Source organism: Rhinolophus sinicus, linkage group LG04, assembly GCF_036562045.2.
Source record: "Rhinolophus sinicus isolate RSC01 linkage group LG04, ASM3656204v1, whole genome shotgun sequence".
Taxonomy (NCBI): domain Eukaryota; kingdom Metazoa; phylum Chordata; class Mammalia; order Chiroptera; family Rhinolophidae; genus Rhinolophus; species Rhinolophus sinicus.
In genome coordinates, this window is record NC_133754.1 from 55,340,079 (window position 1) to 55,361,962 (window position 21,884).

General features: G+C 38.2%; 1 protein-coding gene across 2 annotated transcripts in view; it reads right to left on the reverse strand.

Annotated features, from left to right (window-relative positions):
* DCUN1D2 (defective in cullin neddylation 1 domain containing 2) overlaps nt 1–21,884 on the reverse strand; it is a 29,528-nt gene that overhangs the window by 7,036 nt on the left and 608 nt on the right. The window contains exons 2-4 of one of the 2 annotated variants that reach the window (XM_019746573.2): nt 16,093–16,309; nt 13,458–13,626; nt 8,759–8,889 (exon numbers count right to left, since the gene is read on the reverse strand). In XM_019746573.2, the coding sequence (XP_019602132.1) occupies nt 8,759–8,889; nt 13,458–13,626; nt 16,093–16,309 (517 nt within the window). Of the gene's footprint in view, nt 1–8,758; nt 8,890–13,457; nt 13,627–16,092; nt 16,495–21,884 lie in introns of both variants that reach the window. The other variant, XM_019746574.2, reaches the window with a different exon arrangement.

The following is a 21,884-nucleotide window of genomic DNA, read 5'->3' on the forward strand; positions in this document are numbered from 1 at the left end:
AGAACTGAAATCAAGAACAATAGCTATTCTAGTGGCTATGAAAAAGAATCTTTGTAGCAGCTATTTTCTTTCCAATAACCTCTGCTAAGGCTTATCTCCTGAGTAAGAAAATGTTTACAAGGTATTACTATCTAAAATTTATATTTGTGGTGCTCTAATTTAGACTTAGATAATGAAGATACCCTATCAAAAAGTTAACTGATTTCAGACTCTAGCCAGTATGAAATGATGTCAAGCTTCTGACATTAAAACAAAGAGTCAAATAACTTTAATTATCTTTTTTATTAGGTTGACCATCAGTTAAGTACAGGCTAAAGAATAATCAGGCATAAAACAATACAGTACACATAATCTTAGACACACAAACTTGAATGACATGAAGAATAAATCTCTCTTTTGTTGGTTGCCCTTTTCTACTGCTGTCCATGCTTTTTTCTAGGAACATTTGTATCAATCTCTTTAATTTATATTTAATCCTTCAGAAGATAGACCACGTAACATACTTTGGAAACTGTAAAATCAATCGTTGTGTTTTGTGTGTACAGTCATAAAATTATTCATCTTGCTTTATTTCCTTTTTTCAAAAGTCCTCAAATTACCTTCTAAAATAGAGACTGTAATGTATTTGAAATATTCAAATAATCTAATCATTTCCTGAAGAGGCTATTATTTTCTTTACTATAATTTCATATTCTTTCAATTACTCTCATGAAGCAAAGAATCAAAAGCAGTAACTGTTCTAATTCTCTAATGAGTGATTCTGATAAACATTTCGGTGTCTACAGATATAAACTAAATAAGAAGATAATAATTTTCTTAATAATTAATTTTAAGAAATTAATTTTCTTAATAATTTTTTCTTAATAAAGGAATTACCATACATGCCACCTTTTTTTGCTGCCCGATGCTAAGGAAAATCTACCTAAAATAGAGGCTAAACATATTAGGCTCTGTATTGTAAAAATGTTTCAAAACATTCCTTACCCTCATACTGACTTTCTTTGAAATATTTATGAAGAAAGAAACTAAATTTTTAAACTTGAAATCGGGTAATTAATTTAGAGCCTCTTAGACATTACTATGGATTTAAAATGTCTGTCGAATGTGGTTGACTTCAAATGGCACTGATGTTGTAGGATTTACAGGGCTGGGTCTTAAAAGGTACACAGCTCCCACCTGTCCTGCCCACGAGAGCTGTGCAGCCTCCTTTTGAAGTACGATAATGATTACACTCAGACCTGAATCAGCCACATTTTAGAAAGCGTGGAAAGGAGTATTTCTTGTTCAGGAGAATATTATTTAGGAGAAAAAAAAATCAGGAAATGGAGAGAAGTTTAAAAAAAAAAAAAAAGGCAGCATAAGAAGAAATAATATTCATGGCAGAAAGAACCACCTGTTGGGAACATGGCACTTATCCTCGCCAAATGACCAAGTCTTCTCACAGACATCCCAAGAATGCTGAATGAGCCCAACCCAAATCTTCTTTAGTACTGTTATTCTGTTGTCTATTTGTTTGTTAGGTTCTAGAAAAGACCGGTAATGTTTCCTTGAGAACATTGATGATTGTAACTGGGCAATCAAGGTCCAAACTAAAAAAGGCTTTAATTTTTAATGAATATTTTGCTTCAGCCTCTTAAAAAGGAAGAGAGTAGAAGAAAGAAGGCAAGAAGCAAGAGTTTTAGTTCCAAAAGTAAAAAGTCAGCTGATAACAGTATAGTTTGGGGCATACCTACTACGATGGCTATTATTAAAAAGAAATAAAACCACAAAACAACAAGTATTGGTGAGGATGTAGAGACATTGTGCACTGTTGGTGCGAATGTAAAATGACACAGCTGCTGTGGAAAACAGTATGGTAATTTCTAAAAAAATTAAACATAGAATTACGGTATGATCCAGCATTCCACCTCTGGGTATATACGCAAGAGAACTGAAAAGCTGGGACTCAAGCAGATATTTGAACTCATGTTCACAGCAGCGTTATTCACAATAGATAAAGGAAATAACCTAAATATCCATTGACAGATTAATGGATGAGCTAAATGTTGTCTACATGTATAGAATATTATTCAGCCTTAAAAAGAAAGAAAATTCTGACACATGCCACAACGTGGATGAACCTTGAGGACATTATGCTAAATTAAATAACTAGTAACAAAAGGCCAAATACTGTATGATGCTATTGATACAGGTTACCTAGAGTACTCAAATTCATAGAGACAGGAAGTAGAATGGTGGTTGTCAAGGCTGGCGGGAGGAAGAATGGGAAATCATTGTTTAATGGGGACAAAGTTTTAGTCTGGAGAGATAAAAAAGTTCTAGAGATGGGTGGCAGTGATGGTTGGACAACAATGTGAATGTACTTAGTACCACTGGGTTGTGTATTTGAAAACAGTTAAAATGGTAAAAAAACAAAACAAAAGAATGAACTAATAGTCTGGGGGGAAAAATCCCCAGGACCCTTGACTTGATGGTGTAAGAATAAGCAATTTACATGCCTCAGCCTCTCCTTTCTGTCCTTTAGACAAGCAATTGATGAGCACTTAACACTCAAAAGCATTTGGAAAGGTTCTGGAAAGGTGGTAGAAGAGGTAGCATAGTTTTAAATTTCTCTGAACCTTCATATAAAAACAGATAAAGCATCTAGATAGCAAAACCAAAACCCCAAAGCGACATTTACAATGAAGGTGAAAAGGCATTATGAACTGCAAATATGGGCAGGAGAGGATGGACGACCAGCAGCCACAAGACCCACATGGTGTGTACGGAGGTGGGGAAGTCAGAGGGGCACGGTGTCTCTGATGGGTGTGACAGCAGAGGAACCGCAGAGCAGCCACCAGGCCTTTACTGCAAAACCTGGCCAGGACGAGGTGAGGACTGAACTTGAATTGGGCCATGGCTGTGACCAACAGAACGTGGGTGCAGGAACCTGCCACGAGGGCTGGAAGGGCTGAGGCCACCCGGCTCCCACGAACCTCAGAACTGACCTACCACGGCACCTTCTAGACAAAGCCTCGCTGCAGAGAGGCGGTTGAGAGTGGACAAGTTGAACAGGAAACAACAGCAGAGACAAGAAAAAATAAAAGTTGGAGAGAGGGACAGAGCCAGAAAGTGTTAGCAAACTTTACATCACTGTATACGACACGCACAAACGTACATGCAGGCACATTCACAAATACTCATGTGTACACACACGTACACAGCAGGCACGTTCATGCACACTTTACATACACACACACACCCCAGAAGTTAGAACACTACCCTGAACCATCGTCCTTCTACAAGTCCAGGAAAGGGAATTTCACATAGAAATAAACAAAAGAAAAACAGAGGTCAAATCCCTATGACACTAAGATATGATAATACAAACAGAATATCATCCCTAGAAAATGCATGCGTGCCAGGAAACATGCCAATAGACAGATAAAAATTGTGAACTCCATTTCAAAACAAGCTAAAAGACATTAAGAAATGACACAAAACATGAAAGAACATACATCAGAATTAGAAAAACTCAGAAATGAGGGGATAAAACTCAGGAAAGAAATGAAAGAAAATCATTTCAGAAATACCTAAACTAAAAGAAACACTAAAAGAGCAAATAAACTCAAGAGATAATGTCTTAAGAGAAAGAGAAGTGAAAAATGAGGACAATTTCAAAAAGAAAACAAAGAAACAAAATAAAAAAGAAGAGATAAAAAGGTTTTGAGAGAAAGTGGCCAGCTGGCCTCAGGCCCCTGTGTCACCCTAACACAGTCATGCGCGGCTCTTCATTTCCACGTGAACAGTCATTCAACCGCTCTGTCTAACAGCACGATGACCCATCTGACTTGCCACTTTACTGGCTGTCACACAGCTAATAACATTTTATACTTTTTCCTTAGTTTTCCTAACATACTTAAAATAGAGAACACCCCTCACACTAGGAAATGAACCCGGGGTTGGCAACCTGACAGCTGCACAGCAGGTAACCAACACAGGTACCTCAGCACAGCCTAGGACACGTTTTTAGCACTCCCTACCCTTCCCATGTGTCCCTATGCCTCTTTGAGAGATGGCCGCTCTCTCAGATGGTCACACCTGAAATGCAGCCGCCTAATCCTTGTTGCAGTGGAAATGAAAGTTAAGGTATACTTCCTCCAGGTATTTATAAGATTCCTGAAGAGAACAAATGTTTATGGTAGAAGCATAGAGCTACAATAGATCAAATGGAAAAAAAAGCCGAGGTTAAAAGTATCATTGAGTGCTGTATTCACTGCAGCGCTATTCACAATAGCCAAGAAATGGAAACAACAGAAATGCCCATCAATAGGTGATTGGAGAAAGAAACTGTGGTACATTTATACAACGGAGTATTACTCTGCCATAAAAAGAATGAAATCTTACCATCTGCAACAACATGGATAGACTTAGCAGAATTATATTATGCTAAGTGAAATAAGTCACTGAGAAAGAAAAATACCACATAATCTCATTTATACATAGAATCCAAAGACTAGAATAAAAAAAAACAAAACAGAAATAGACGCATAAATACAGAGAATAGACTGATGGTTGCTAGATGGGAGGGGGCTTGGGGGGCTGGGTGAAAAAAGTGAAGCGTTTGGGAAGTACAAATTGACTGTCACAAAATAGTCACGGGGCTGTGAAATATAGTACGGAGAATACAGTCAATAATGTAATAACTATGCATGGTATCAGATGGGTACTAGACTTATCAGGGGGATCACTTCACAAATTATACAAACGTCCAACCACCGCACTGTATACCTGAAACTAATATAAAATAATATTGAATGTCAACGGTAATTTTTAAAAAGTATATATAGTCACAAGATGTAAAGCACAACATAGGGAATATAGTCAATGGTATTGTAATAACTACATACAGTGTCAGATGAGTAGTAGACTTGGTGGGGTTCTCACTCTGTGAGGGGTGTAAATGTCTAATCATTATGTTGTTTTGTACACCTGAAACTAAGAATAAAAAAAGTGTCATCAGGTGTCTGGGTCTATGCAGTGCACAGTGAGTTATTTTTAGGTGGGGATAAAGCAGGAAAGTCAGCAGTTGAACCAGGCACCCCGTCTCCCGACGATCTGACTTGTCACCGTGAGAGCAAAGTTCATAGGCTGTGGCCTTCATAGTAGCACCACATACAAGACAAGACGATGCTCTTAACAACCGACTGTTGTAGATCCCTTGACCAAAGTGACACCATCTCCTAACCGGACTGACACTGAAGCTTTGTAACCTGGCTTAACCCTGGGAGTGACCACCAGGTGGTCAGGACACACTGCAGCAGTTTTCTGAGAGAGCAAGAAAGCTCTTCCTGTCCTCACACAGGAGTGGAGGATGCAGCACATCACTGCTAGATGCTTCCAACCTTGATATAACCAGACGAAGCAACACTATATGAGGAAATCACTATGCTTTCTTTATCAATGTTTGTTGCTTTTAAAAACTGAGGTGAAAAAAAACAAGAAAAAAAAAACTGAGGTGAAATCTTTTGTGCTGAAACAGAACTATGAATATTTTAGGAGTTTTAAAATTGTAATGTTTTTGCTCATACCATGCACATAGTATAAAACAGGATAATCGAGACCACACAATATAAAATGCAAGATGTAAGTAGCATGGGAAATCCTGGTTAAACGTGAGTCCTGGAGTGTCCTGAGAACGTGAACATTGGCGGGAGAACGGGCCAGAGAAGCTTGGAGAAGAAAGCCCTAGAAGGAAAGCAGTGCCAAGGCAAGCAGACTGACCAGGAAATGACAGATGGGTCAAGACAAACCTGCGCCTACTCTGATGGTCTGAGCTTTCCCTACAGGGGCCCACGACAGTGCATGAATGGCCGCTGAGCTGCTGCCGTCCTACACCTGCAGGCTCCCTTGGGGTCTCAGCCCACGTCAGGCAGCCCACCGGGGAGGTGTGAACAACGGGACAGATGAGGGTGGGCTCCACACCTGCTGCCACAGCCTGTTCATTCCTCTGATATATTGTTCTATGCCTCAGAATCCCTGTTTATAAAATGGGGAGAAGGGCACGTGTGAATCAGATAAAGGCTGCCATATATATGCTTAATAAATGCTAGTTTCTACCTTTCTTTTCAGTAACAAAATAAAAGATAAAAGAAGCCACCTATAAACAAAAGCCACACTGACTGTCAAGAACAACCTTGCATTTGGACCTCTGAGTGGCAGAGAAGACAGAGAGGGAGACCAGCGTGTCCAGGGCTGAGCAGCACTGCTGGGGTGACGTGCTATATTTCACTCCAATTTTATCCCTCACTGCTGAGTAGCACTGTTGGAGTTATTTCTTTTTTAAAATATGCCAAGTTTTAAGAATTTTCCTAGGAGCACAACATCGCAAGTCCAACTCTTTACTCTGCACGAACACCCTGGAATCATCTGAAATTCTAATGTAACCAGGGCCCTGCTGCCAATGCCTCAGAGTTTCTCCTCCGTGGGTTCCCTCTGGAAGCTTCTGGCAAGCCCTTCTCCAGGAGATGCCCCAACGAGCTACAAAGAACCCAGTGGCAAATCAGGGCTCATGCCTGCAGTGGCCCCTCTGCCCTTTATCTCAGTCGGCTGACCATGTGTTGGTCTCTGTGAGGGGGTGAGAACAGACAAAACCCTGCTTCAGCTTCTTGTTCTCACTGCTCATGCTCAACCATTGACAGGGTGCTGCCGTGGACTCTCCTTTCAATCTGTGCACTTGGTTACAAAACCAGATCCTTCGCCGACATCAAGCCAAATAGGAAAGCGATCAGTTTCTTCACAAACAAAGGTGTCAGAAACATCGCTTCCCATGGGATCCCACAAATGTTTTCCATGACCTCAGCTCTCTGACTCATGACAAGATGGGGAATGTGCAAGGCCTTTGATGTCAGAAACTCCTCGCTGCTGGACCTTTATAAAACTGACAGCCTCTATTTGCTCACCCACTTCTTTGAATAGGAAAAAATCCATCCATATTTTCCAAGCAGTTCTCCCACTTCCATCTTCTGAAGTTTTAAGCAGATCCATTCAAGTACATTCCTGAGTGGGGCCCTGCTCCTGGTGTGGCAGGGGCATGGTCTATGAGGTGGCATGCAAGGTGAGAAACCCATTCACATGGTGGGCCAGCCTAGAGAGAGAGGGAATCTGACCGAGACTCATCACAGTGCAATGTACCAACAGGAAAAACGAATAACCCATAACACTGGAGAAAAACAAAGAAAAAGAAGAAAACTCCTGCCATAAGAACTAGGAAGTGGTGCTTAAGAAAAGGCAGCTGCCCATCTTCCTGCTCCGAGACGGAGGAGCTAGCTGCCCGGCTTTCTGATCTGAGACATAAGTGCCTGCTGCCCATCTCCCTGATCTGACATGAGGAGCCGGCTGCCCGTCTCCCTGATGTGACACAGAAGTGCCTGCTGCCTCAGTCTGTACCTCTATGTCATCTGCTGACAGAAGGAAAGGAAGAATGTCAGAAAGATGGAAGGGATAAGAAAGGCTACTGCCCACACACACCTGCAAACATGCACAAGTGAAACCAGGACCTGAAACCAAATGCTTGCAGTGGATTTTTCTATCTGTGAATTTTCAAGTCCCTTTTAGGTTTCCTACCTAATTCTGGTCATTTTATAATATTGCTTTTATTTATAAGAACTTTTCATCAAAATATACTTTCTAATGTACCTGTTTAATCCCTATTTAAAGACCATGTAATTCCCCCCTCCAAACTTGTAAGAAATTTAGTGAGCTAAAATATAACTGTTACATTAGACAACAAAATGTAGGTCAATACAGATTTATTTCTACAAAGAAATGACAAAAATAAATTATATATTACTTAGGGGCAACATAAATGAAAATAAGTAGAATAAAGCCCTCAAATAAGCCAGAAATTCAAACTGAAAATTTAAGTTAAAAATTTTCCAAATGTATCACATATAGTGATATACAACTTACATGACAAAATCATACAACTCTGAAAGAAGTACAAGCAGACCTCGGAGATACTGCAGGTTTGGTTCCAGACGACCAAAATAAAGCAAAGATCACAATAAAGTGAATCATACAAATTTTTCAGTTTTCCAGTGCCTATAAAATTTATGTTGACACTATACTGCAGTCTACTAAGTGTGCAACAGTATTATGTATAAAAAACAACCTATATCCCTTAATTGAAAAATACCTTATTGCTAAAAAATGCTACCCATCACCTGAGCCTTCAGCAAGTCATAACCTTTTTGCTGGTGGAGGGAGGGTCTTGCCTCAATGTTGATGAAAACGCACTATCTGCGAAAGCGCAATAAAACGAGGTATGGCTGTACTAAAATGTAATCCAATGCACATGAGAATTGGTTTTAAGTAAGTTAACTTGAAATCTCCAGACCTGAGCAGGATTAACGTCACCTGGCCAATCCTAGCCACACCATCGGCGGGATCACACTACTAGCTGGTACAAGCACTGGTACTGTCAACATGAATTGCTGACTTCGCAGTAAATTAGATCTCAATATGAGGGAGCATAGAGCATTTGCAAGTTAGTTTACATTTTAAATTTTAAAATGTAAATTTGAGAGTGATATTGGTTGAGGTGTTCAAGTATATAATAGTACCAATTGGTCTACCTGCATGTGGAGCAAATCAGTGGGAAGAAAAACACAAAGAGGGATGATAACACTATAGCAGGCAAGACTGACATCCTGTTGATCTTGTCCACTTACAGTCTCATTGAGATGTGGCATCTTACAAGTTTGGATTTTATACTCACCTAAACCTTTTTGCCCAGGGTTCTTAGCAAAAGTAAAAGTAAACTGATAAAAATCCTTAAATTTCACTGTGTCCTTAAGCTCCTGCTCCAATCTTGGCAGGAGAGTTTTCAGCTTTTCTGTGCTGTCACACCTGTGGCAAGAGACAGAGACAGTGCTTGGTTATGGGTGGCAGACGTGTCTCCCCAGTCCTGGGCAGTTCCCAGCCTCACTGGAATTTGGTGCAGCCTGAGGTCAGGTCTAGGGGTGGAATTCTTGTGGGCCCCTTTCTCTAGCTAAAAGGACCTGAAATGCTCTAAAACTGACCGTGGTGATGGCTACAGCTCTGTGAATACACTAAAGTCACTAATTTGTACACTTTAAATGGGTAAATTGCATGGCATGTGAATTATCTCTAATTAATGCTGTCATTAAAAAAAAATTGCTTGCCCTCCTCTGTGTAAATTGGAATATGGATATGGTTTAACTCTGCAGCTTTGACCACACAGAAGTCAATGCCCTGAGATGACAGTGGCAAGACCCCATTTCCTCAGTGACCTCGTAGAAATGAGCCACTGCCAGCCCCACCTCTGCTACTCTGTACACTCCTACAGGAGGGAAAACACTTGTAGCATTAAGCTACTGTATCCAGGGGGTTCTTCATTCCATCATGTTAGATTTAAAATGTCCAAGTATCATAAAACACAACTCTATTACTTTAAAATTGGTTGTCCTCCAAAGTCAAGAACCTTTAAGAATATTAAAAAATCTTTAAAGCAGACTCTAGACTAGTGAAACATAGATTTTTGTCATTTCTATTTTGATTGCACAACAAGGAAGAGAACAAAAGCAGCACTTCACTTAAGCACACACTAAGTACAGCAGGGCTGAGGAAAGACAATGGAGAAAGTCCTGGAGTGGCCAGAACCACCCACCGGCCAGCAAGTCCATGAACACACTCAGAGGCACAAATGCACAGCTTCAGGGGCTACCGTGGGTTCTCCGGAGTGCAGCCCACCCACATCGAGAATGGGCAGGCAGCAGCGCCTTGGGTGTGGCCACCCGCCTCTCCCCATCACAACCGCTTTCCTCCATGTGGTCACTTCCTTATGCCTCCATCACCCAACAGGCACTCCTTGACAGTGTAAGTTAGTTATCCCTGTGTCTAAACTTTATAAGTAGGAACTCATGGTGTGTATTATTTTGTGTCTGGCTTTCTGTGCCAACATTATGTCTGTGAGGTTTATTCATGCTGACATATGTGGCTCTGGTTGGTTCATTTTCATGGCCACATAGCATTCCGTTATATTTACACTTTATAATTTATGTATTTACTGATGATAAATATTTTGGCTGTTTCTGGCTATGAAGAATGTTGTTAAAAATGTTTCTGTACATGTATCCTGGCACACACATGAATGCGTTATGTTAGGCATACCCAAGAGTGGAACAGCTGGGTCACAGAGTCTGAGCGCTTTCAATTTCGTAAGTAACGTCAAACAGTTTACCAATGTGATTGTCCCACTTCACACTCCAACCAGGAGTATACTAGAGTTCCTATTGCCTCATGTTTTCGCTAGTATTTGTGACAGTGTCTTATTTTAGCCATTCTAGAGAGTGAATTGTGAGGTTCTATTTCATTGTGGTTTTAATTTGTACTCCCCCAATGATGAGATTGAGCGCGTTCATGTATTTTCACTGGTCATTTGGAAATCCTCTTTTGTGAAGTGCGTGTTCAAGTTTCTTGCCCATTTTCAATTCGGTTATCTTTTTTTATTGTTTTATAGGAACTTTTTATATATTAGGGATACAACCCTTTGTCAGTGAAGTATTTTTAAAGCACTTCAGAATGTGGACTGCGTTTGTACTTCCTTGATGGTGTTTCTTGACGATCACTTATTCTTAATATAGTACACTCTATCAATCTTCTTTTATATGTTTAATTGTTGTTGATGTTTTAAAACTTTTCCTACTGCGTGACCATAAAGATATTCTCCTACATTATTTTCTAGAGGCTTCTCTGCCTTCAGCCTTTCACAAGGAGACTTACAATCCACTTGGAACTGATTTTTATGGTGTGAGGTAGGGATCAAGATGAATTATTTTCCATATGATTAGCAGAATCTCCCACGACCATTTACTGAAAAGATGTCTGTTCTCCACTTCTCTAAAGTGCTACCTTTGCCATAAATCAAATGTACCTGTATACATGGATTCATTTCTGGGCCCCGCATTCTGTTCTACTCGTTTATTTACCTATCCCGGTACTCAATACCATGTAGTCTTATTTAGTACATCTTGAAAAGTCCTAATTATCTGGTAGAGCAAATCTTCCCACCTCATTCTTTTTTCTTTAAGAATTGTTGGTTATTCTTGACTGTGCATATTCATGTAAATTTAAAATCCACTTTTCAAATTACACATACATAAATCTGCTACTTTTGGAGTTTACATTGAGAGCACATTAAATGTACAGATATTTTTAGGGATAAAACACTTGAGTGTTCGCACCTATGAATGAGGTATATTTCTCCATTTATTCAGGTTTCCTGTTTTTCAGTGAGTTGTTTTCTCTATGAAGGTGTCATACATCTTTAATTTGACTTATCCTAGGTGTTTTATATTTTGATGCTACTGAAAATAACATATATTTTTAAAATTCACTTTGTTTTGTTGCATTATTGTATTCAGTGTTTTGAAATATGATCGATTTTTGTTTGCTGACTTTGTGTTCTGCAGTCTGGCTAAACTCAAAGATTGAGTCTACAATAATCAAGACTATTTGGTGTGGGTTAAGGACAGATAAATGGATCCATAGAATACAATAGAGAATTCAGAAACAGAGCCATACATACAGTCACTTTTTTGGTTTTACAAGATGTCAAGGTATTTCATAAAGTTTACTCAGTCTACTAAAGAATCCTCAAATCTGCAATGAAAAGATGTTAAAGGCAGGTACTCCAACCACAGTCAACAGTTAATAGCCAGGAAAAAGTGTGAAAAAATAATAAGAGAGCGGACACAAAAGTCAAAGTATATTTTAAAGGTTAGTGCTATTTAGACTAGAAGCCAATAGTCCTTTATATCCCTAAAAACACTGAGGTTATCCCTACAATATACTTTACTAACACATTAATAATACTTTTGTTTAGTACACAGCACTTTAATATTTATAAAATGCTTTCACCTTTACCCACCCAGTGAGATGTGGAGAGCTGCACCATTAACCATCATCAACTTGTAACCTTAAATTCATTCTACATGCTCCATATAAGAGGGCATGAAATTATCTAACATGTTATGGGAAGATTCACACTCAAAATCTTTAAAGTATGTTTAAGTTATGGCACTTAACAGAATAATAGATAGGGATTTTAAAAATTTACTTGTACAACATATTTCCAGACAATGTCTAAGAAATACCAGTGTTTCTATAAGAAGCACCTATTTGCAAAATCTCTTATTTTGGGGAAATTTAACAGATGGGATAATACATACCGTGTTTCCCCGAAAATAAGACCTAGTCAGGCCATCAGCTCTAATGCATCTTTTGGAGCAAAAATATAAGACCGGGTCTTATATTTTATTAAACTAAAACCCGGTATTATATTACATTATATTATATCATATCATATCATATCATATCATATATCATATCATGTTATATTATAAAGACCCGGTCTTATATCAAAATAAGACCAGGTTTATGTTAATTTTTGCTCCCAAAGACAGATTAGAGCTGATGGTCCGGCTAGGTCTTATTTTTGGGGAAACACAGTAGTACAATGCCAATGGAATGCGGCTTGAACAGGTAGTTTTCCATTCTAAAACTACTGATAATTCATCTAGGCTTTCCTGGGTGTAAAGAACATGAAGAAATGTGCTATTATATCATTGTAATATCTCTTTTGTTTGGTTGGTTTTATACCCGATATCACTAGAAATAAAGAAAGTCTTTATTATCATCTAAACAGACAAGGCTGACAGATACAACAGATTCATCAGGTTAGTGGGGACAATAAATGCTCTATTTTGTTCCTGTGGAATGCTATAAGCACATGCCTAAGAACATGTTTACCTTAGGCTTTCAAGCTCCTTCAGCAGCTAAAAATAAGCTAGTTTAAGTTGCAACACTGAAATATCAGAATATCAGCAAGTCAAATAAATTGGCTTTTACGTGACCTCATGAAATAATTCAGTAAACTTAATGATTAAAAAACACTGATGTTATGTGCTTTCATTTACTTCTCTGACTTATCTGACAAATGAGAAACATCTTAAGTTACTAATGAAGCTTGTACCTCAACCCTGTAAGTAGAACAGAGAAGTATTACAAGCAAAAATCAAAATGACATTTTATTAATGTTTAATACAGCAACACACTAAATTACACATTTAGTACACAATATTATGAAATAAATTGAATGGCTGAAAACAAACGAAAACTCTGATGTTTACTGTCAATTCAAAACTGGAATAAAAATTTTAAAGTAGAAAATAAATTACAAAAGGGATTAATCTGAAAAAATTATTAAATAAAACTTTAACTGTAATTTAAAGGGAAACCAAAGGATTAATATTGTGCAGATGCATAAGAAATTTATAAGATACAGAAAGAACATAAATTGATATGAAATTAATATTTACAGGTGGCTGAAAAATAATTAATGTTGAAAGTATTGTCCTTTTTGAAAAAACTTAAACGGAGACCAATTTACTTACCCAAGTTCTGTCATGCCATCTACAAATTCCTTTTTGCTAAATTCACATTGAGTCGCTGCCCTGAATTTCCACGCTATAACCAAAACGCTGATACTGGCAGGATCTAGGCTTAAATCATCACAAAACTGCTGAATCCCATCAATTCCAATTTTATTTTCATCTTGTGGGTCTATAGTTAAAATTGAGGGAAAAAGAAGTTATACTATTTTGGAAAGTATTACTAAAATGGGTTGTTAGATTCATACATCTAATACATAGCTCTAGCACGCATGTTTCAAACACATCAATCGATAAACTGTAATTTTCTACTATTTGTGAAAGAAACGGCAACAAATAATAGTTTATCTAGGAAATACTCTTATTTTTAAAATCTAGGTTTTTGGGCTTTAGTGGGGAAAAAAAGCATTGAAACTTCTTTTAGAAGACTTTGTCATTAAGAAAAAAATTAATTTCCCTAAAGTAAAATAAAATTAAAGTTTACAGAATTTTAGTTTGCCTAAAGGCAAACTGTTGCAAAAATTACTGCATTGGTATTCCTAATATTTTAAGTTTTCATCACAACCCCACCAAAGTAAAAGTGATGTTTTTCTTTTAAAAGTGATTTTATTTGCTATAGTTCTAATGCTACTGTACAATATTTATTTTCAAAATCATTTAGTTTATACATCCACGTTAACAGCTTGGAAATTCAGGCTTTCCTCTGCCTCCATTTCTGGTTTAGCATTTCCCCATCTGAAAATCAAATAATACGATCTATTAAAAGAATCGCAGCAAGACCTTACCGAACAAGATCTAGTAATTTCAGACAGATTGTATGTATTGTAATATATTCTCATAACGTTTGTGTTAATTATGTTGGTTTAGAAGATGCAAACAGAAAACTTGTAGTTGCTTTGTTTAAATAAAGATTAAGTGTGATAAACTTTTCTTCTGTCATACAAAATTTAACTTTGGTCATATAAGTACTATATACAACTTTTACCAAGGAAAAAATGATGATTAAATGAATAAAACTGCAAATATCCTACCAACTCTATTCTACTAATACTATTTCAAAAGTATTAATGAGGGGACTAATACTTTAACTATAGTCAGGGGATGAAGGGAAACAGGTTCTGTAAAACATTTTCACTTGTCTTCCTACTCAATTCTGTGCTCCTAACATGATAGAACTTCAGGGTAATAGAAAAATTGGTCTACAATGGTCTATAATGCTCTCACCTAATAAGCCATTTCGATACATTTCATATACAATAACATTGAATATTTTAAAGTAACTTTTGAAGTATGCATTCATTTGTATACATTAATGTAATAACCAATATTATATTTGTGAATAGTCTTTGAACTCTGTATTTATTTTTACAACCCAAAATGATTGTACCACATATCTAAATAACTACAATTGCATGGATATTAAATAATGAAGGTATGAAGTTTAAACTAAAGAGAAATGACAATTTTCACTTACATAAAAGTATCTTTTCAAAGGCAGCTGCACATATTTGAATAATTTTAAAAATCTGCAGTCTGACTTACAAAATTAGCTCAACAATTAACTAAGCCAAAAAAAATTTAAAGCACACTGCAGCTTAATTATAAACAATGTACATTTTTTCGAGAACTACAAGTACAAATCTTTTTTAACTACAGAATATGTTTCTGAACCAAGATCTTTTTTTAAAAAAAGAATGCAATTTTCAATCCATTTTCCAGATCTAAATAGACAGATTAAAATATACACACAGTATTCTTTAAAGTGAAAAAAATAATGAACAAGAATTTAAAGCCAAGGGAGTTATTCTGTTTGGGTTAATATTTGTTTAAATAAGGTTTTGTGTGTTTTTTTAAGTTTTGGAAATAAAAGGATTAGCCTTAGAAACTACTAGAAAAAAAAAAAATCAACTCTTGAATCGTTGCTGCCTCTCCCATTACAGCACAGATTTGACATTTGATATGCAATTTTAAAGCCTGCTGAGTGATTTAGGTCTGTATGTATTCATCACGTAGACTTATTTTTGCAGTATGACAGTATTTTGATAGGGAAAGCTCCATTCTAGGGGTTGATTTCAATAAAAATAACAACTGTCCCCGATCTCCAATACAAAAGTTTCTTTGCTAAAGGCTTTTCCCAAAGCTTATGCAACAACTGAAGTTGTTTTCAGTGCTATAACACTACTACACTGTGTTAAGAGAAGGATGACTTACTCTCACATGGTGAATGATTTGTATAATTTGGTATTGTTCTTAAACAACTTTCTCACCACAAATATTTCAGCCTAGATGGAACTGCTTGGGAAAACACTGTATTCACAAGTGTAGTCATTTGGCCACAGTACGATGCCATGCGTCCCCTGCCACTGGCGGGTAACTCATTAGACTCTACCCAGAACACAGTGGGTAGATCAATCTTTAGACTCTTCTCATCCCACCCCTAATCTATATAGATTAACACTCACAGTTCCATTTCAGCTGATTGGATTTTGCAGATGAATACCAGGAAGAGTAAGAACAGCATCTTGGAGGTCTTTTGAGCACAGCATCAGAAATTCAAGCAACATAACATTCACTCTGTTTCCTAGAGATGGAAGCGAATTCTCTACTGTCTGCCCTTGTTGTCACTGTCGCCTCTTACCTTTGTACCTGTTATACAGCTGCTCCAGCTTCTTCTTGTCTACTGTGTTTCTCATGGATTCCTTGTGGAATGAGTCCGGGTTTTGGAAGAAGTTGTCAGTGGCCACGTCTAGTTTCCACTCATTCTGTGTTAAGCAGTAGATGGCAGTTCTTTCACCAGCCTGAGTAAATGCCATAAACTGGCGGACCTTGTCCTTCTGAGATGATTTAAGCTTATGCTTTGGGATGCAAAAGAAGCAGGAAAGCCAATGAAGCCAATCCAGAGGTTTGTTTCAGCGTTCTATTACTAATGCCTATATTTTAACTGGACTTAGTTTTTTCTCGTTGGGTGACTCAACTTCACTTCAGAATTACAGGAAGACAAAGCCTCGTTCTTCATCAGTTAAAAAGACTGCACAGTCTTCTGAAAATTGAAACGACAGCATCTATATAGTAACAAATATGCAAAGTCTAATCTTCAAAAAATTATAAGAATCAATATTTTAAACAAAACACATTTTGATCTTTACCCAGTTAATTTTGCATAAAGTATGACATTATTTTTTTTCCTAAGTCTCAGTAAAATCCCTCATTATAACACACATGCAGCCCCCTGATGAAATGAGGCTGCATGTGCGCCCCAAGGCCTGACCACACCACCACCATCACCACCACCCATCTGCAGGGTCCTCTTTGACTTCAGTTAGTTTCAGGCTGTAATGCACAGGAGGAGGGCTTCCCAGTTTGGAAACATTGTTTCCCAGTTTAAAATCAGCAGAACCACACGGATGAAAACATACACAATTAACTAAGAATAGTGTCAAAAATAATTTACAAAAGTTCCAGAAGCAGGCACAAGAAGCCTGTTATGACTAAATGAAGATGATATGAACAACAAGAATATCTACGTACATGGGACAGAAATAAAATAGAAAAATAGGGCAGAGGCTGCAAGTAGGTAGTAAATAACAAAACTGCCAAGTAACTGTACTATATATAGTATATAATGAAACAAAATAACATCTTAATATGTCCAGATTTAGGATGGTTAAATTTCTATTCATCTGTGGTAACTTGATGAAAAATGACACCAGAAATGAAAGTGATTCACTAATTTTCGTAAATCAAAACAGACTATAATCTACTAGATGCTAATGCTTTATACATAATATAAGAGGAAAAGTTTTACTTCAAATTATTTATATTCAATTTTATCCCAAAAAAGATGAGACGGTTTGTAGAAACACACAGAATAAATTATAATATAACTTACAAAAATATGTAAATGGAAAACAAGATGTAGATGAAGACATTGAGAGGAGGGAGAAAGGGCGGTAAGAAAGACAGGGATAATATACAGACATGCATATACCATTAACAAGAGCTGAAAGTGAGCTGAGAAGTAGGCTCCAAGCTTCCCAGTTTTCAAAGCAAAGAAGAAAATAGGATTAGTTAGGAAAATCTGTTTCTATAAGATTTAAAAACCTACCAGTGGCCCAGGAGTGGCACAGCTCCTCCTGGCACTGAACCCTGAAGGAAGCGTCTCTTGTGGCTGCTCAAGAAAGGGCAACGTGCAACGTCTCCTTCATACCAAACCAACTCCTCACCAAAATGCCAACAAGAAACAGCAGAGCAAGTGTCCAGAGCTTTTTCCTAAGGCATCCCTCAGTGCATGCTGACGCCACAACAGCAGAAGTACAATTCGGCAGGAGAATAAGATAATGCAGTCCAAATACACTTTCTAAGTATGGTCTGGGGACCCCAGGGTCCTTTCAGGGGGTCTATGATCACAAAACTATCTTCATAATGATTCCAAGCCACTCTCCACCTTTCTCACTCTCATTGGTGTATGGTAGAGGCTTCTAGAAGCTACACGAGATATGATATCTTAACCGACTAAATGCAGAAGATCTGAGAACCTATCTTTTATTAAGCTAGACATTAAAGACATATGCAAAAATGTAATGTAAATATGTAATGAGTTTATTATTGTTATTTTAAAGTACATAAATATTTTAAAATTTTCCATTTTAATTTCTAATATGGTACATACCAATGGCTACAACCCACATCAACAAAAGCTCTTTGGGGGCCCAATAATCTTTTAAATTATATACAAGGGGACCTCAACTAAAAAGTTTGACAACTGCTGATCTAGGATGACAAAGGGAATTAACATCTCGGCTGCTTACAACAATGTTGATGGTTTGGGGTCTTGGGTCCTTTTTGGAATCTGATAAAAGTCACATATCCTCTCTCCAGGAAAACACATGTGAAACACACATGTGCATGTGGTTTTGCACAAAGTAGCAGAGTTTTCACAGAATGTTTAAGCCCATCTACTGGTTCCTCAGAGGGAAGGGGAAGGTAGAACTCAGATTAAGAACCGAAGAGCTAAATCGAGAGCCATTGGTCTCTGTTAAGGCCACTCAACTCTACCATTGCAGAAAAGCATCCGTGGACAATATGCAAATGAGTGGACGTGTTGTGCATCAATGATACTTTATTTACAAACATAGGGAGCTAACCTGTGGTCTGTAGTTTGCAATCCTGATCTACATTCTAGAGAAATACATGGAATACATATTCTATACATTATTTTCTGAAATTGAAAAGAACTAGAGGAAGACTTCAAGACATATTCTCTGGTAAAATCAAATTGAACTAAACTAGGGAAGATCTTATAAATTTTGACAATAAGCTGACAAAAATAAAGCTGGCAACTTTTTTATGAAGTTGATAGCCTCCCCAAGGGAAGGTGGCCAAAGCCAAGGGTTACCTCAGAAACCTTAAGATAGACACAGATGTTCAACCCAAAAATGGTACACTACTGGGGATAATGATGACATCTTTATTACGGAAATTGCCGTCAAAGCGAGATTTTAAAATTCTGTCATAATTGTAAAACAAAACTTGGTTTATACATACAATAAAATTCAGCCGTAAGAGGAATAAAGTGCTGATACTACAATGTGGATAAACCTTGAAAACATGCCGAGCAAATGAAGTCAGTCACAAAAGGTCATATGTTGTATGATTCCATTTATATGAAATACCCAGAAGAGGCAAGTCCATAGAGACAGAAGCAGATTGGTGGTTGCCAAGGGCTGGTGGGGTGAGGGAGGAATGGGAATGAATGCTAACGGGTGTGGAGTTTTCTTTGGGGTAATGAAAATGTTTTGAAACTAGAGGTGGTTGTAGCACAACATTATGAATGTACTAAACGCAACTGAATTGTGTACATTGTTTTTTTGCCTCCACCCCCCCATCTTCCGCCCCCCCCCCCCCCGGGTTTTTATGCCATTGTTTCTCAGTCTAGTTGTAGGGCTGTATACTTTTTAACAGTTAATTTTATGTTATGTAGATTTTACTCAAAAAAATTCAACATAGCCACATAAAATGGCCACATAAAATGGTTTGAATTGTTATTATGTTAAGTTATAAAATGGAAAGATGTGCAGATAGAGAAACAAATAGATCCCTTTTAGATCTATTCCAAGTACCTGATATGTCACAAGACAGAGCCTACGACCTTGAACCTCAAAGTGACCTTGTACCTCAAAGAGGTACCAAGGTGCTGGTTCTGAATGAGCAACAGCAGCCATGGGTCTAAGCCTAGTCCATAACAAGTCTCTGGCCAGAATGAAAAGGAAAGGGACCATTATTAAAGCTGCAACAATTTTATATCGCCCATTACAAGCTTCTCCATAAAATCACAGTGATTAAAACAATAATCATTAAGGTAAGTTTAAAGATTATATGTGCAATTTGCAAACAGCAAGTTGCAATTTGTAAAAAAGGGAACTGGCATAAGCCTCATAAACTACAAAAATTATAGGGGAAAGAAGAAAGTTCTGGTCTATTTAGATAGGACTAAATCCATGTAAAATTAATAAAGGTCCATAAACTTGCAGGACCAGAGTCTACCCTTCAGTGAGACCACACCAAGAGAATGAAATTACCAATGGTGGCTTTTAAAGGTGGGAGGCGGGGATGGATTTTCTATGTTTCATTGTTTTGCTGTTAAAATGTACAAAATTCTTGAAATAAAAATCTGAATAATACAGTAGAAACATCAAATAAAATCTCTAGCCTATGGAAAAGTCTCATATTTTCACTGTGACCTTGTGAAAAATCACTTACATAATCCGGGCACCAAGGCTGACCATACATAAAATGAACCAAAAAAAAAAGTTATTCTTACAATGCCCTTCCTCCTAAAACAACAAAATCCTCTCTTAGGGTCAACGTACAAGGGGCAGCCATGGCAACTATACTAATCAAATTAATTACATAAACTTGGTCACTCTGCAAGCTATATACTGAATGGTCTTAAATTCAAAGGTCCCCTTTCACACTCTTGGATTTCCAACCTCTGCAGTGGTAGCACAGCCCTCTTCTGCAAGTAAAGCTCCTGCCCACCCAGGCCCTGCCCCTTAAGAGCTGGAGAGAGTGGTCTCTGCCGGCAGGAGGTGGGCACATCCTGCCTGGGCAGTGCACTTGTCCCACTAGAGTCTCATTGTCTATGGCTGCACTGCTGACTGCCCCCCCCCTTGATTTCTACCACCACTCGCTCTAGTCTTCTTGTTTCTCTGACCAACCCTTCTTCATCTCCTTTTCTGCTCCTCTTCCCATCCTGAAGTTCTGTCCTATTCCTCCACTCTTTCCCCGACACATTCCTCCTGGACTATCTCTCTCCTGTTGGAAACCCTCTCACCAACCTCCCAGGACCTACCCTATGATAAAGACTAACGTTTTCTTCCTGTGCCCTAGAAGATGGCACAATCTGGTTCAGTTCCTTCACCAGCCTCCTACTGTGTCACTTTTCCCTGGCTGTCTGTGCTGTAGCCAGGCAGATCTTCCGATTCCTGGAACACACCACCTCCTGCCACTCATTCTGTTCTTCCCACCTGGAGCACTACACCTATCAGGCTGCCCTTCCCACCCCACTCGTTCTTGCGAGTTCAGCTCACACAGTATTACTTTAGCATCTGACACCACTCACCAGCTCCATCACACGGGTTCTTGGAACCTGTGCCTCTCCCTACACTTATCTCAACTACAATAAAATAGTTGTGTGTTTCGTGCCTGTTTCCCCTGCCAGGACATCGGCTCCATGAATACCAAACCCATGTCTCTCTTGCTCACCATCAAACCCCCAGCATCTTGTACACTACCTTCCTTGCACAGAGAAACCTCTGAATTGACCGAATGAATGATAAACCCAGATTGCCGTGGTTCCCACTACATTTCAAAGTAAATATACATTTCCAGACACCTCTCTTCTAAGCTCCAGGTCTATATCTCCAACTAACTATATGATCCCTCATTTTCCCCTCATTACTGTATTGTCTCCCATACAAATCTGCTCTTCCCTCTATATTTCCTATTTTGGTCAATATCACCATCTGCTCAGATGCCCAAGCCAGGAACTGCTGAGTCCTTTCTTTCCTTTATTCTCCCTTTCTGAATAGTTCTGTAAAAGTCCTCATCCCTCCCTCCTCTCACCCCCCTTATTCCTAAGGACAATCTTTGGTTCTAGTCCTCATCTCTTCTTCCCTAAATTATTACGGCAGCTTCCTAGCTGGTCTCCCTGCAATCCTGACCCTTTCCAATTCAATGCCTATCCTCCTGACATAAAGGCGTTTTTTAAAAAAATACAAACATGATCAAATCACACACACACACACACACACACACACACACACACCCCTAATTCTTAAAAACCCTCTATGGTTCCCATTATCTCCTGGATGAACTCTGCACTCCGCATGGACTACAAGGCCCTACGTGTGTAGTCCTGCCATTGCTGAC